This window comes from Misgurnus anguillicaudatus, chromosome 15 (genome assembly GCF_027580225.2).
Source record: "Misgurnus anguillicaudatus chromosome 15, ASM2758022v2, whole genome shotgun sequence".
Taxonomy (NCBI): domain Eukaryota; kingdom Metazoa; phylum Chordata; class Actinopteri; order Cypriniformes; family Cobitidae; genus Misgurnus; species Misgurnus anguillicaudatus.
In genome coordinates this window covers 35,756,800-35,772,522 of record NC_073351.2, presented here as the reverse complement: position 1 = coordinate 35,772,522, position 15,723 = coordinate 35,756,800, and the positions used below count along the sequence as shown (strand labels likewise).

The 15,723-nt window shown below is 38.5% G+C and overlaps 1 protein-coding gene across 2 annotated transcripts in view; it reads left to right on the top strand.

Annotated features, from left to right (window-relative positions):
- Positions 1-145: 145 nt before the first annotated feature.
- The window catches only part of iqsec3b (IQ motif and Sec7 domain ArfGEF 3b), a 38,575-nt gene continuing 22,997 nt past the window's right edge, over positions 146-15,723 (top strand). For both annotated transcript variants that reach the window (XM_055173855.2, XM_055173856.2), the window contains exons 1-5: positions 146-1,189; positions 4,356-4,430; positions 10,876-10,990; positions 11,178-11,486; positions 13,148-13,797. In XM_055173855.2, the coding sequence (XP_055029830.2) occupies positions 741-1,189; positions 4,356-4,430; positions 10,876-10,990; positions 11,178-11,486; positions 13,148-13,797 (1,598 nt within the window). In that variant the 5' untranslated portion in view covers positions 146-740. The remainder of the gene's footprint in view (positions 1,190-4,355; positions 4,431-10,875; positions 10,991-11,177; positions 11,487-13,147; positions 13,798-15,723) is intronic.

Below are 15,723 nucleotides of genomic sequence, written 5' to 3'. Positions count from 1 at the left end.
AACGTTATACATACTATATACAGTAACACATTAACAAAAACCACATTACATGAAGAACAGCCAAGATGTGAAATTTGGTAACTAAGCAACAGAAACGTTGATAAGGAAACTTCTACCAATTATTAAACCTAGCAGATCTTTATGTTTCATTTCTATACTTTAAAAAAAGTCTCTGCACTATTTCAAAGAACATTAATTTTTAGTTGTATCCGAAATCATAGTAGACATGAAATTATTAAGTACTGTACACTCAACACACAATGCAGCGCAATAATGAGATCACAATTCTCTCGTCTCGGCGGAAGATGGCGCCCACACTACAAGCGAGCCCAATTAAGTCTTCGAATTCACTTAATCGTTTTTAGTCACTTATTCAAGTGAACTATACTAGCTATATGGTAATAATAAATGAAATATAAGGGGCTATTTCGGACACATCCAGAGTTTCTCTGTGATTGCGCCTTGTTGCGTGCCACGTGACGTCACTCGCCAACGTGGCACCGCCCCCTTCAATCCTCTGTTTTGACATCCTCGCATCAGCATCATCCGGCGCATCCCTTCACGCGCGCTCTGGGCACGGAGGCGGAGGCGGGGATCTCTCGCTCTTTCTGTCTCAACATCGGGTCAGCCATTTAAATATTAAACAGTGCACGGGGTATTTCACGTGGCACTGCTCGGTGCCACTGTCTGCAACTATCGCATCATTTCGTGTTTTTGAAGAGAAGCGTCACATTGCCGGAATGTCGAGTCTGCTGGATAACCCTCTGCAGGCGGTGTTGTATCTGAAGGAGCTCACCGCCATCGTGCAAAACCAACAAAGTCTCATCCAAACCCAACGATATCGGATAGACATCCTCGAGCGCCGACTGGAGGATTTAGTGCTTGAGAATAGGCAACTACGGGACTCCAGCAGCCATCACCGGCACCCTCCCCGCTATCATCCGCCTCCGCCCCCCCGGACCTCCAGCCTGCCCCGAACGAGCCCGGCCAGCAGAGACCCGGTTCAGTCCCAGACCCAGGAGCATCAATCCCCACACGACATGCAGCTCGTGCCCGCTGGAGCCATCAGTGCCAGTTCGGACTCTCCTGATCAAGATGATGATGTAGCTCAGGACCCCTGCTGTCGGTCCCTGATCCCACAAAGACCTGCCACCCTGTGTCGAGCTGTGGGACTCCCACGGGCATCCGAGTGAGTTATGAATGATTACGCATCTCAGAGAATGAATGTTGAAAACACGAGACAATCTTACAGCAGTGAAATGTTAGGGGAGATTGCATTGCGCCATCAGGATTACATAACAGAGAAATTTCACTGTATGTATGTTGGCCAGTGTTAATGTGAACATCAGTCACATTGATGCAACACATTTGCCTTTAAAATGTAATTATTAGCAGTTTATGTGTACACTTCATGTGTCCTTATAAACCCAATAGCATAAAAATACTAAATTGTGTAAATAAAAACAACACATTTGCTTTTAAAGTGTAATTAGGAGCAGTTTATTAGTAAGGGAGAGCAGGGCACAAACTAATGCTTTTTGACTTTGACTCTGTCATTCAAAAAATATTTTAAACAATCAACACACACATCTCTGCTACAAAAAGTTAAAACTTAAAGTTTGTTTGTGGGACCTACCGTTATCATAAAATTACACGAAAGTGACAGGAGTGCAAACATTACCCCATAGGTGGTACACCTGCTAGAAAATTTTGTCTGTATACTAAAGGTGGATGTTCTATAATAGAGATATCCACACGTTCATCCATCTATCATCCTTCATCTGATCATCTTTGTATTATGCATCAATGCATATAAATAGATTTTTTTGAAAGGGCTGCACAATTAAGACACATATTGTTATTTCCCCTGATATTGCATTAACAGTTGTCATTTTGATGAATATTATTTACATTGTTTCCGCTGTGTAAAAATGTTTTCAGTCCCAGCTATCTGTTACTAGGAGTCGCTGACATGTTTCAAAATTAAATTATGTTTTAGGTAACAAGACAGTGATTAAAATAATATAAAGTTGCATTTGGTCACTTATACACCCAACTCTGAAAAAAAAAACATAAGATGAAGACATTTACTTCTGTACATTAGTTCTGTACGTTCACTCCTTTTGTAGTAAAAGGTCTGGAGCAAGAGGCTTTTACTGCACCCGATAATTAAAACATTCATTGATGTGAGACTGCATTAAAAATAAGCACACACAAACAAATACGTGCAAACACACGCACGCACGCACAGATTTATGCTTAAAGTGGGGCTTTAAGTGACATTCCCATAGTGCATGTAGAGCTTATCCGCCAGCTGGAATATTATCCACCGTAAGAGTCAGAGAAAGAGAGCGAGAGATACTGTGTGCATGTGTATGTGTGTATCTTCCATTACGACTGCTTATTTGCTTCACTGCACATCTTACGCTGGATTTGTAGAGTACTCCCTGTTTGTGTGTGTGTGTGTCTACCCACAAGCAAAATTGCATGATACATGCTTCTCTGATTTGTGTAATAGTAACATTATCTTTTTCTTAAGGGTAAACAACGCTTAGTCTTAGAGTTTCAGAGCGTGTTTGCACATTGTGTGTCTGTGTGCTTGCGAGTGAATTTGAGGGAACAAATTTAGTTGTAGAAGAAAGTAGAAGTATGAAACACTTGATGGTACACTAAAAATGGCTGGGTTAATTTTGACCCATAATGGGTAAATATTGGAGAGAACACATGCTGGGTTAAAAATGACCCAACGTTGGGTTGATGTTATGCAACCATGGGGTAATAACCCAGCAGTTAGGTTAAAACAACCCAGCATTGAGTCAATTTTAAACCAGCAGTGTTTTCTGTCCAATGTTTACCCATTATGGGTCAAGAATAACCCTGCCATTTTTAGTGTAGGGCTGCAAAATTCTGGGAATTTTCAAGGCTAAAACTTTTCATGGTAATAAACGGGAATATATAGGGAATTAATGGGAATAAACTGGAAATTTTAAAAGATTGCAGGGTTGCCTATAACGGGGAACTGAAATGTAGATGAAAAAATCTTGCAGCATCATTTTGCCTAAAACAACAAGATTTTATGCAATTTCAGTTGAATTTCTAGCCAATTAAAAGATATCTAAATGTAAGATAGCACTATTTCATTGAAAAATTATGAGGCTAGCTATCATTTCTTCTACATTCTGCTAGCCAGTTTTCTGTTATCATACAGAATTACTGTACCACCCAAAAGTTTAGACACATTACACTTTTTAATGTTTTTTTAAAAAGTCTCTTATAGACTGCATTTATTTGATCAAAAATCTTTCTGAAATCCTTCATATTAGAATAATTTCTGAAGGATTTTTGATCAAATAAATCCACGGCTTTATGAGCGTAATATCAGGATTCTTTAAAATTTGAATTACCTTGCATGCATTTCTGCTTATGACCAAACAAATTGTTTATTTATGTTTGTATATGATAGAGTTTATATAAATTTCCACAAATTTTCTAATAATTCCCATAAATTTCCATAAATTCTTGTTAAATTTCCACTTTGGAATATTTCCCCAGATTAAGTTTCCGGACATTTACCAGAAACTTTCTTCTCACTACTTGATGGTGAGATTTAGGAAAAGATTACGCTCGTGCACACAGCTCATTTTTAATCTCACATCTTTCTCATTAATGTGTGAGGTTATGACAGGTTTATTTCGAGAGGTGCTGCATTTCTGATAGCGGGTGAAAGACAAAGTGTATTTAATAGGCATGTAAAGTAGCAGGAATTTACTAATGGGAAGCACATAAAAAGGTTACAGAGTATTAGATTTTAATTTGTGCTTTTTATTTATATTTAATGTGAAGATTACATTTTTTCTTTAGCCTATTTCAAATATGTAGCAAATATTTTCAGCAACAATAAGGATTTTTAAACTAATACAGTGCTGGGATTACTCTTATCTTAGTTTAATATGCAGAGACAATTACCTGTATGCTAGTCATCAGTAGGATCATGACATTGAACAGTGGATTAAACACAATGGTGTTTGAGGTGTGACAATCTGTTTAACGGCATTCCTTTGCAATTCCCTTTTGTTAAGGCTAGTGGTGCACATTACTACACACAACTTACCTTAAAGTATCTCAGTGAATCAGCTTAATGATCAACGAGGATACAAGAAATAATTCAACAAGTTTCTGAAGCTCAACTGGTAGATCATAGTGTTAGCAGTGCAAAGGTCATGGGTTTAATCAACAATGATTAAAAATGCATGGATTGAATGCACTGTAAGTCACTTTGAATGAAAGTATCTGCCAAATGCACGAATGTAAATATATTTGCGGTTAATCGTAATTCAAACCTCTGACTTTTACAGGAGCCAGACGGTCCTGCATCAGTTTTGCTGTCCTGCACCAGAACCTTCAGATGGAGACTTCATGACCTGCTCCAGGTGGGCATCGCACTTTATGTAACCTGCTAGACAATCACAAAAGAGTTTTTAACTTTTAACAGAGTTTTTAACAGAGAGTTTTTTGGGTGACGCTGTGGTGAATCATACGTAAAGTTTTTATCTGTAGCTGCCTGCATTAGTTTAATATTCCATTGTTGAATGGAAGAGGTTTTCTGTCTGGATCTCTGTGTTTTAGGCCTGAGGCATTCTGGGTGATGGGATTCAAGCTAACGGACTGTAAGTGTGTTTGAGGGAAATAGAGTTGGATGATGCTGCAGGTGAAGTTTAACCTTGGATCGTCCTTTGTGTGGCTGGAAAACTCTCAGTATGGATAAGCACTATCAGTCAGATTCACGCTCTGAATAGATGTTTGTGTGGGCATTGGCAACTCTTAATGTTGGCGTTGGCAATTCTGCACTGTTTTGGTATATTACCGTCCTTCAAACGATCATAGTCAACCTTTAAAATTAACTATTGCCAATACCTAACAGAGCTACACTTAATAAGCAGAACACAAGCTGACAAATTAAAACATCATGTTTTCAGCAAATTGACAAAATTCCTTTTTCTTTTTTTTAACATGGAGGAAATAATAATAGCTTACATTTAGCATTTCATGAGTTCCCATTAACATGTAATCGATAGGGAATGACATAAAGCATATTTGGCGTGCAGTGTGAGGGGAGGGCTCCAGACAGCATGCCAAATATGTGGGTGATTCTCACGAAACCATTGAAACACCACGGCACTAATGATTTTAGCTTTAAAATGTGTAATATAGTAACATTAAAAAGCATCAGAATTAACACAATACTGTGTTCTACCTTGCACAATGTGTGATTTCCACATAAGAATTTATAATTGGAAATGTTATCTCATTTTCTGATGAAATTCTCATTACCGCAATGTGTCCGTCTGTGTTTGAACATGCGTTATGTTGTAATTTAATCAAATTAACACAAAAATATTACGAAAAAAAATAAATGGATGTTTTTCTAGACTACTTTAGATGACAGAAAAAATATTTACTGAATATTCATGTATAATAATAATGAAGAAAAATTAGGAAAATGATGTTTCCATGCCTGACGTTCTCATCCTCCGCAACACTTTTTGAAAACAGTTTAAGCACACATACAGAATTTTAATAAAGTTTGATTTTGAGTGACCAAGCACATGGACCAGTTACTTCAAGATGGCTACCAGGTAAGATCTTTTTTTACAGTTAATTTGAAATATTGTCTTGTCAGAATGCTTACACGACATTTTGATTATCATTACCGCAACAGATGCTTATTAAATGTTAATTTAATTAATAGAAGCATAATACTTTGATTTTAAATGCATGTGCAGAATCTCCAAATTATGTTCTTTCAAGTTTGTCATGTCATTTTGAAAATATGTCAGTGTTGATGTTTTCTGACTGTTGCGGTAATGAGATTTTTTAGGACCTATTTTTTAAATTATGTTACAAAAAGTGTTAAATGATAAGTAAAAGTTTTTAAATTAATGTTCCCATTTACTCCAGACTTTGTTTTTCAATGTCTGGTGGGAAAAAAAGTACATTTAAGCAATTTTTACATTTTCATGCTTGACATTTTTAAAACCAAGTTTTCGTGAGAATCACCCATGTAATTTTTGTCCAAACCCAGAGTACTCCCATCTCTTTAGCTAGGATAGATGAAACTGGATGAGAGTGAGGTGATGGGGTGGAGGAGGGATGCTGCAAGAAACTGTCATGGGACAGAAGTGAGGGACTGCTATTTATAGGCATCTCTCCAGGCTGATTGGTTGGATCAAATGACCATGCTTCTACCGGAAAATGGGGAAGAAATAAGAATTTAGCTGAACTACTTTTTTGTTGTACACCTGTACTGTTTGAACTGGATCTATTAATTAAGAAATTTGTGTGATGCTTGCATGTGCACAACCCGCTGGCACAATGATGGGGTGATCGGGCTTCCAGGGCATTTCCATGCAACTGAAATTATTTTCCAAGTAGTTGTTATTTGGTTGCAAGGGTTTTCTGGGTGATTGCCATGTGGTTATGCCATCTGGCCCACCCCCAAGTCTGAATAATGTTCTGGTTTCTATGGCCTAGGTTCCTTTCTCCCTCTTTCATTTGCTAGGTAGTTATAATATTCTGAGCTCTACATGTCTTAGGATGTGAGTATTTGGGTCTTGTCGGTTTATCTTATTCAGTTGTGCTCATAAGTTTACATACCCTGGAAGAATTTATGACTTCTTTAACACTGGAGAACCCAAGAACCCTTCTCTTAGCATCAATTAACATTGGCCAAATTTGACCCATAGGTTCTTCAGGGTTACATTTTTAAGAGAATATGAATGGTAAATGGTAACAATGGTAACAAAAACTTTTCTTTCACTTATGGTTAGTGTTTGGCTGAAGCCATTTATTATCAGTCATCTGTGTTTACTCTTTTTTTAATCATAATGACAACAGAAACTACCCAAGTGACCCTGGTCAAAAGTTCTTAATAGCGTGTTTTGCCCCATTTAACATCAATGACAGCTTGAAGTCTTTTGTGGTAGTTGTGGATGAGGCTTTTTTCTTCTTGGCAAAAAGCCTCAAGTTCCTATAAATTCTTGTTCTGTCTTGAATAAACTACACATTTGAGATCTCCCCAGAGTGGATCAATGATATTGAGGTTTGGAGACTCCAAAACCTTCACTTTATTCTGTTGTAGCCAATGACAGGTCCACTTGGCCTTGTGTTTTGGATTACTGTCATGTTGAAATGTCCAAGTACGTGCCATGCGCAGCTTCCGGGCTGTTTTTTTCTCTAGTATTTTTTTTATAACATACTGCATTCATCTTGCCATTATTTTGACCAAATTTCCTGTGCCTTCGGAGCTCCCCAAAGCATCAGTGACCCACTTCCATGTTTCACAGTAGTAATGTTGTACCTTTCATCATAGGCCTTGTTGACTCCTCTCCAAATGTAGTGGCCAAAAAGTTCAATTTTGGTCTCATTACTCCAAATGACTTTGTGCCAGAAGGTTTGAGGCTCGTCTCTGTGCTGTTTGGCGTATTTTAAGCGGGATACTTTGTGGCATTTGCGTAGTAATGGCTTTTTTCTGGCGACTGGACCATGCAGCCCATCTTTTATAAAGTGCTTCCTCATTGTGCATCTTACAACAGCAACACCACGTTTTCAGAGAGTCCTTTATTTTACCTGAAGTTATTTGTGGGTTTTTCTTTGCATCCTGAGCAATTTTCCTGACAGTTGTGGCTTCAACAGAACCCCTAATTTTCCACTTCGTAATTACAGTTTGAACACTGCTGATTGGCATTTTCAATTCCTTTCCTCTTTTATACAGTTCAACTACCTTTTCCTGCATATCCTTTGACATTTTTTGCTTTCCCAATGACTCAGACTCCAGAAACGTCCAGCACTGGATGAAAGATGCAAGGATCTGTCACAGGTTCAGAAACTCATTGACCTACACACACACTAATTACATACAAACCAATAGCCATTAAGACCTGTTTGTGTCAACTTGTGTGCAGGTTATCAGGCCAAAATCACCAGGGTATGTAAACTTTTGATCATAGTTATTTGGCTAGTTTGTGTTGTCATTGTGATCAGTGCCGCTGTTAGACATTTTGGTGCATAAGCATAATTCCTTATGATGCCCTCCAATCTGAAAAAAATCTAATCTAATTTAATATAAAAGCATAATAGAACGAGGTGCAATAATGCACACAATTCAACAGTAATGTTTGCTTTATATTCTTCATAATGACATTTAATGATATTTAACAGGAATTGTTTGCACTGACTGCTAACATTAACTGTTACTGAGAAAGTATTAACCACTGTCACATCAAAATAAACCATAAACTACTGCTCAATATCTAAAGATAGTAAAGAAACAGCTAGCTAGCGTCAGTTATTTGTAAAAAGCAGATGCATAGTTAATGTTTAACAGCAAAATCTCAATTTAGCTTGCACCAAAGTTATAAATTATAACAACATAGTTTGCCAACATTAACGTCAGCAAGTTCAAGGCGCATTATGATTAGCAGCAGCACATGCACATTTCATGATTAAACAGGGACTTACCTGGAAGTGATGCACGGGCATCATCTTGCAGTTTCTTGTTTCCTTTTTTCAGATCTCGACTCCTGCTGTCTTTTCGGGGCCATTTCCAAAAAAGTTGCTTACTGTCTGACAAACTTCGTCAGGCGCCCGCGCGGACCACCCAAGGCGAGGGGGCATACTTTCTAGACTAGAGCAATTAAATTATCTCGTTCCCCCTTTTTTGTTACATATACATGGCTAAAAAGTGCCTAATAATATTTCTATAGGCTAATGAATTAATATCGGCATTATAATTTTTTTCATTAAGCTATTTTTGGTGCCCCCTTAGCACTTGGTGCCCTACGCACAGCGCGTGATGCGTGTGGTGGGAGCAGCGGCACTGATTGTGATTTAAAAAGAGTAAACACGGTTGATTGATAACGAATGGCTTCAGCCAAACACTAACCATGAGTGAAAGAAAAGTTCAAGTATTCATAAATCATAAATTCCAGGATTTGTGTCTCATCTGTCCTCAGGGTTTGTGTCTGAACTATATCAACAGTGATACGAGCCTGAACAAGCACCAGTATTAAAGTTTAGTTGATAAACTGAAAGATCAGCTGTAATTTGCAAAATGGTTTTATTTTGTGCCAATTTAACCCCACATGATTTAGAGAGAAAAATGAAGAGCCTATAAAAGGTCCACATTGTAGTATTTGTTGTTTTGCACCTGTACTAATAAAGGCCATTTCCTTTAGCCACATCAATGGAGTTGACAATAAACTTTCTGATGCCTGCATCATTTCCCTCTCTTCTTATATCACTTCTCATCCCTCCATTTCTTTGAGCCGGTTGATGCTGTCATGCTCACATTTGTATCTGGAACCCTTACAGATCAATGATCTGTACAGTATAAGATCTGCAGGTTTTCATGTCATTCCTCAGAGTCGAGCAGGAACATTGCTCTCTCTCTGCTCCTCATGTATGAGTGCTTGCAGACTCTAAGTGCTCTTTACTTCGGGGTAGCTGCTAATGTGCTGACAGTGGATGCAGTAAAGCCAAGCCGTGTCTACACCGAGACAGAAGCAGGAGAAAAGGAAATCGGGCTGAGCTGTGTTGTTAAGCAGAACAAACACGCTCGACGACATGTCTCATGATTTAAACATCTGTTCTTCGCTCACAAACGCTTTTTCGTGAACTCAACGCGAGCGCAAAATGGCTTTGTCATGTAGGAGCTTATATAAGTGTTTGTGTGGGGGTGTTGCCCTGAGAGATTTGGTTTTTAGTTTTAGGATTTTCATTTATATTTAAGCAGAATTTTTGCCTAGATATAATCACCTGAAAAAACACACACAAAAAATTATTATAATGTTTTAAATTTGTAATATGATGCTTTATTTGTATTGATTTAAAAATAAATTATAAATTTTTTTTTTGCACATTTTTAATCAGTTTCTGATTAAAAAAAAGTTTCATTAGTTAACAGTAATTAGTTAATCGGTTTTCACTGTTGTTAATTTATATAACCTTATGTTTAAATGAAACACTTCACTTTTTAAGATGTCAAATAAATCTTTGGTGTCCCTAGAGTAGATATGTGAGGTTTTAGCTCAAAATACCTTATAGATAATTCATTATAACATTAATATAAAATTGCCACTTTGAAGGTGTGAGCATAAATATGCTGTTTTTGGGTGTGTCCTTTTAAATGCAAATGAGCTGATGAAATCCAAACACTGACACTGATCACCATAATGGTGGTTTGTTGAAATTAAATCTCAGTTGTGCTGTCAATATTTTTCTCTCTCTCACTTTTTCTTTCTCTGCAATAAATATCAGTGGCGTGGTTGGATAGTGCAGATAAAGGGGCGGTATTATCCCCTTCTGACATCACAAGGGGAGCCAAATTTCAATTACTTATTTTTTTCACATGTTTGCAGAGAATTGTTTACCAAAAAGTTACACATTTTCTAGGTTGATAGAAGTGCTGTCCCCTTTTATTTTAAATGTGTATTAGTAAATGATGAAATTAACTATGGTTAAAATAGTAAATGCTGTTTACTGTATTGTCCATTGTTAGTTAATTTAAATATTAAACAGAAACTAATAAACAAAGGCTTATTGTAAAGTGTTACCCATAAATAATATCAATGCATACTTCTTTATTTCATTGAAGAGTAAAATCATTTCTCACAGTAATTTATTGGATGTTTTGAATAGGTCTGAAGCGTTTGTGTGATTACCTAATTTTCCAAGAAGACTGTATAAATGTAAATGCATGAAACGCAGCGTGCATTAATTAAACCGGGTTCATTAGATTGAGTTCTGATCACTCACAGATTAAAAGACATTGAATCTGGGTCAGTCACTGATCATCACATGTGTTTTCTGAAACTGCAGCTCCACTCCTACAGCGAGAGAGGAAGAGAAAGATGAGAAAAAACACATGGAGTCTGACGCTCCCAGTTCACAGCCTCCAGAATATGAGCTCTCACCTGATCTCAAACAAAAACAGGTATGAACATTTATGCAGGAGTCACAAATTAAACTATTTCCCAATATTAATATCTATTTATGAAGTAATGCAGATAGCAGGAAGTTATTTCATGTTAAGTCTAAAAAAAAGTGTTTTCTATGTGTCACTCCTGAGCCTGATGTAAAAATATCTCTGTCTTTCTTTCTCTCTCTTTGTCTGTATACAGATTGAAGAGCTGGAGCAAAAGTATGGGGGTCCTCTGATTTCCCGGCGTGCGGCCTGTAAGATCCAGACTGCTTTTCGTCAGTACCAGCTGAGTAAGAACTTCCAGAAGATTTGTAACTCAGTTCTGGAGAGTGGGATACCACGGCGTATGTCAGTACGTCGGGTCCGTGTTCAGAGGGATGGTTTTTCTGCTGAACGGGCTCTGATGGAGGGTTGTTCACTCATGGGTATCCCACTAACACACTCCACATCACTGCCGGTGGGTACAGCGACTACACTCACACACCTGGAGGATACCTTCACTGAACAGGTGCTTTTACACACAGAACTATCAAATCATTTATAATCTACAGCAGTGGTTCTCAAACTTTTTCCGCGTGCGGCCCCCCTTGTGTACGGTGCACTCCTTCGCGGCCCCCCCCAAAGAAAAGTTATGACAAAAACTGTTCTAAAATATATTTTTTTAATTAAACAAAACATATTGGGGCGGTTTCCCGGACCAGGATTAGCTTAATCCAGGACTAGGCCTTAGTTTAATTATAACTAGTTTTAACAAACATGCCTTACTAAAAAGATTACCTGTGTGCATTTTGAGATAAAACAAAGGGCACTGATGTGTTTTAAGATATGTCAGTGCAAGTTTTTTTTCAGTTTGGAGAGCTCTTAAAAGTGTTTAAGTCTAGGACCAGTCTAATCCCTGTCCGCGAAACTGTCCCATTAAGTTATACAAAGTAGTGCTGTTGGTTAGTAGCCTTATTTTTATTAGGTTTAATTACACAGAATTCATGATAAATGACTGTATTTTATAAAATGTCATAAAACTGGGGCCCCCCTGGCACCATCTCGCGGCCCCCCTGGGGGCCCTGGACCCCAGTTTGAGAACCACTGATCTACAGCACTTCAGTTTCACAAACTACTACATTTCAGTCTAGTCTAGTCTAGTCTTTTTTATTTCAGACTAGTCTAGTCTTTTCCAGTCTAGTCCATTCTAGTCTTTTCCAGTCTAGTCTAATCTATTATAGTCTAGTCTATTTTAGTCTAGTCCAGTCTTTCCATTCTAGTCTATTCCAGTCTACTCTAATATATTCTCATCTGGGCTATTCCAGTCTTTCCATTCTAGTCTAATCTATTCTAGTCTCTTTCTAGTCTAATCTATTCTAGTCTATTCTAGTCTATTTTAGTTTAGCCTACTCTAGTCTTTTCTATTTCAGTCTAAGCTTTTCCAGTCTATTCTAGTTTAGTCTAGTCTTTTCCAGTCTATTCTAGTTTAGTCTACTCTAACTACTCTAAGTCTACTTTAGTTAAGTCCATTTCAGTCTATTCCTCTCTATTCTAGTATATTCTACTCTAGACTAATCTTTTCCAGTCTTATCTATTCCAGTATTTTCCATTCTAGTGTAGTCTATTCTAGTCTAGTTTTTACTATTCCAGTCTAGTCTAGTCTTTTCTATTCCAGTTTAGTCTTGTCTTTTCTATTCAAATTTAGTCTAGTCTTTTCTATTTCAGTCAAGTCTAATCTAGTCTAGTCTTTTCTATTTCAGTCTAGTCTAGTCATTTTTATTCCAGTCTAGTCTAGTGTAGTCTTTTCTATTCAAATTTACTCTAGTCTTTTCTATTTCAGTCTAGTCTAGTCTAGTCTTTTCTATTTCAGTCTAGTCTAGTCTAGTCTTTTATATGTAAATTTACTCTAGTCTTTTCTATTTCAGTCTAGTCTAGTCTTTTCAGTTCAAATTTAGTCTAGTCTTTTCTATTTCAGTCTAGTCTAGTCTTTTCTGTTCAAATTTAGTCTAGTCTTTTCTATTTCAGTCTAGTCTAGTCTAGTCTTTTCTATTCAAATTTAGTCTAGTCTTTTCTATTTCAGTCTAGTCTCGTCTGATTTTATCTTTTATTCTGATCTACTCTGTCATTCTCTTCAGTTTTGTTAATCTATTCTTTATTCTGTTCTATTCATTTTGATTTTCTCCCTGCTAGGTGCAGTCATTAGCGCGATCCATCGACGAAGCTTTATGCAGCTGGAGTTCAGCACGAGATGGTGAGGCAGAAAGATCTTCTGCGGTCCCTTCCTCTGCGTCTCATCCTGAGGGGCTTCTGATGGACTCCACCACCCTACAAGAACCCTCGCACAGCAGCGGTGTGGAGAGCATTCCCCGCAGCGCCAGTAAACTTATGATGGCTTTCAGAGACGTCACTGTTCAAATTGACAACCGTAACTTTCGCCTCTCTTCATCCATGCTGGAATCAGTTTCCCTTGGTAACGGCGTATCCAAGGAGACCAGCTCAGAAGCCCAAACGAGGGGCCAGTCCGAATCATCCGCCACAATCGATCCTGAGTTTCCAGCGCCGCCCCCCAACGAAGACGAGAAAGAGAACCGACAGCCGACCGGATCGGATGTACAGAGCGCAGGGGCGGGGCAGGAGGGGAAACCGACCAGTCAGAATGTGTCTGAGACGGCAGAAAACAGTTCAGAGCCTGTTAGTAGCAGCAGTACCTCAACATCAGCATGTGAGACGATGATTCTGTCTCTGCCCCGCCCACACTGCCAGGACACGCCCTGTGGCACCCTCTCTACAGATATTGCACGCAAGCGCCTATACCGAATTGGACTCAACCTCTTCAATGTGTGAGTACAAGGTTAAAGATTTCTGTAATGAAGAATACGGGTCTCTGAACCATTTACTGTGCCTTTTCTGTGTACGTATGTGTGTCCATATTTGCCAACTCACTATGAGATAAACCAAACCAGGTTGTGGTATAGGTTTTAGTTGGTTGGTAATAGTAACCAAAAATATATTTTATCATTTATTGTTGAAAATGTGTGTGCTGCAATGAAGCTAGGTTGTTGCAAGTGGTTGCGAGTGCAGGTGTTTGTTCTAAGTAGTTTTTTTTTGGCTTGTTGCTATGTGGTCGCTAGGGTCTTTTTGTGGGAGTGATCTCCAAGGCTTTGATGAATGGTTGCTAGGATGTTTTAGATTGTTGCTATGTATTTGCTTACTTGCCCGTATCATTCCAGTCCAGTCTATTCCAGTGCAAGAGTCTATTCCAGTCCAGTCTATAGTCCAGTTTTTTGTGGGAGTGATCTTCAAGGCTATAATGAATGGTTGCTAGGATGTTCTAGATTGTTGCTATGTATTTGCTTACTTGCCAGTATCATTCCAGTGCAATCTAGTCTATTCCAGTCCAGTCGAGTCTATTCCAGTGCAAGAGTCTATTTCAGTCCAGTCTAGTCTATAGTCCAGTTTTTTGTGGGAGTGATCTTCAAGGCTTTGATGAATGGTTGCTAGGATGTTCTAGATTGTTGCTATGTATTTGCTTACTTGCCCGTATCATTCCAGTCTAGTCCAGTCTATTCCAGTGCAAGAGTCTATTCCAGTCCAGTCCAGTCTATAGTCCAGTTTTTTGTGGGAGTGATCTTCAAGTCTATAATGAATGGTTGCTAGGATGTTCTAGATTGTTGCTATGCATTTGCTTATTTGCCAGTATCATTCCAGTGCAGTCCAGTCTATTCCAGTCCAGTCTATTCCAGTCCAGTCTATTCCAGTGCAAGAGTCTATTTCAGTCCAGTCTAGTCTATAGTCCAGTTTTTTGTGGGAGTGATCTTCAAGGCTTTGATGAATGGTTGCTAGAATGTTCTAGATCAGGGGTGTCAAACTCAATTCCTGGAGGGCTGGTGTCTTTGCAGAGTTTAGTTCCAGCCCTGATCAAACACACCTGATGCAGCTAATCAAGGTCTTCAGGATTACTAGAAACTTCAAGACAGGTGTGTTGGGGCTGGTTAGAGCTAAACTCTGTAGGACAGCAACCCTCCAGGAACTAAGTTTAACACCCCTGTTCTAGATTGTTAGGGGGAGTGCACACCAATGGAAGCTCCACGTTTTTCAAATAAGCTAGCGGTTTTCTTCCGCGCTGAAAACACGCGCTCAGCGCTGAGAGTTCAAAAATATTCAACTTTGGATGAAAAGCTCCGCTCGTCAATGTCAGTTTTCACACGGCCATCCAATCACAGTGGAGGAGGGGCGGGACATTACCACAGCAACCAACCGGCTCACAGCTAAAGTATCAGAGCTACCAAAGCGCTCAGCTAAAGAAAGCTAGAACACAGCTGAAAAAACAGCTGGCATTCGGCATTGTCCAGGCGTTTTCAGCCGCGTTTAAAAGTTTTGGTGTGCACAACCCCTTACTATGTAGTTGCTTACATGCCCGTATCAAAAAGCCCACCCATAACTCTGTTCTAATAGATACATAAGGTCAGATTCCTCCAGTCATTGCACAAACTAAAATTATACATCACACCCGGTTTCATGCATCTATAATGTCTGTAGCATAAACAGAAGAATAAGAGAATAAAGTTTTTACTTAAATGTTTATCAATCAATCTATTGAAGTGGGTCAAAAAAGTTCATCAAAGTTGTCCTAACACAAGAACAAGTATTGTTCAACTTTTAGGAAAGATTTTGATTCACTTACAATGTTGACAAGTAAATAAAAAGGAATTGTTAACCAAATACAGTATATACATTTTGCTGTCCCAGATACAGTATATATGAGG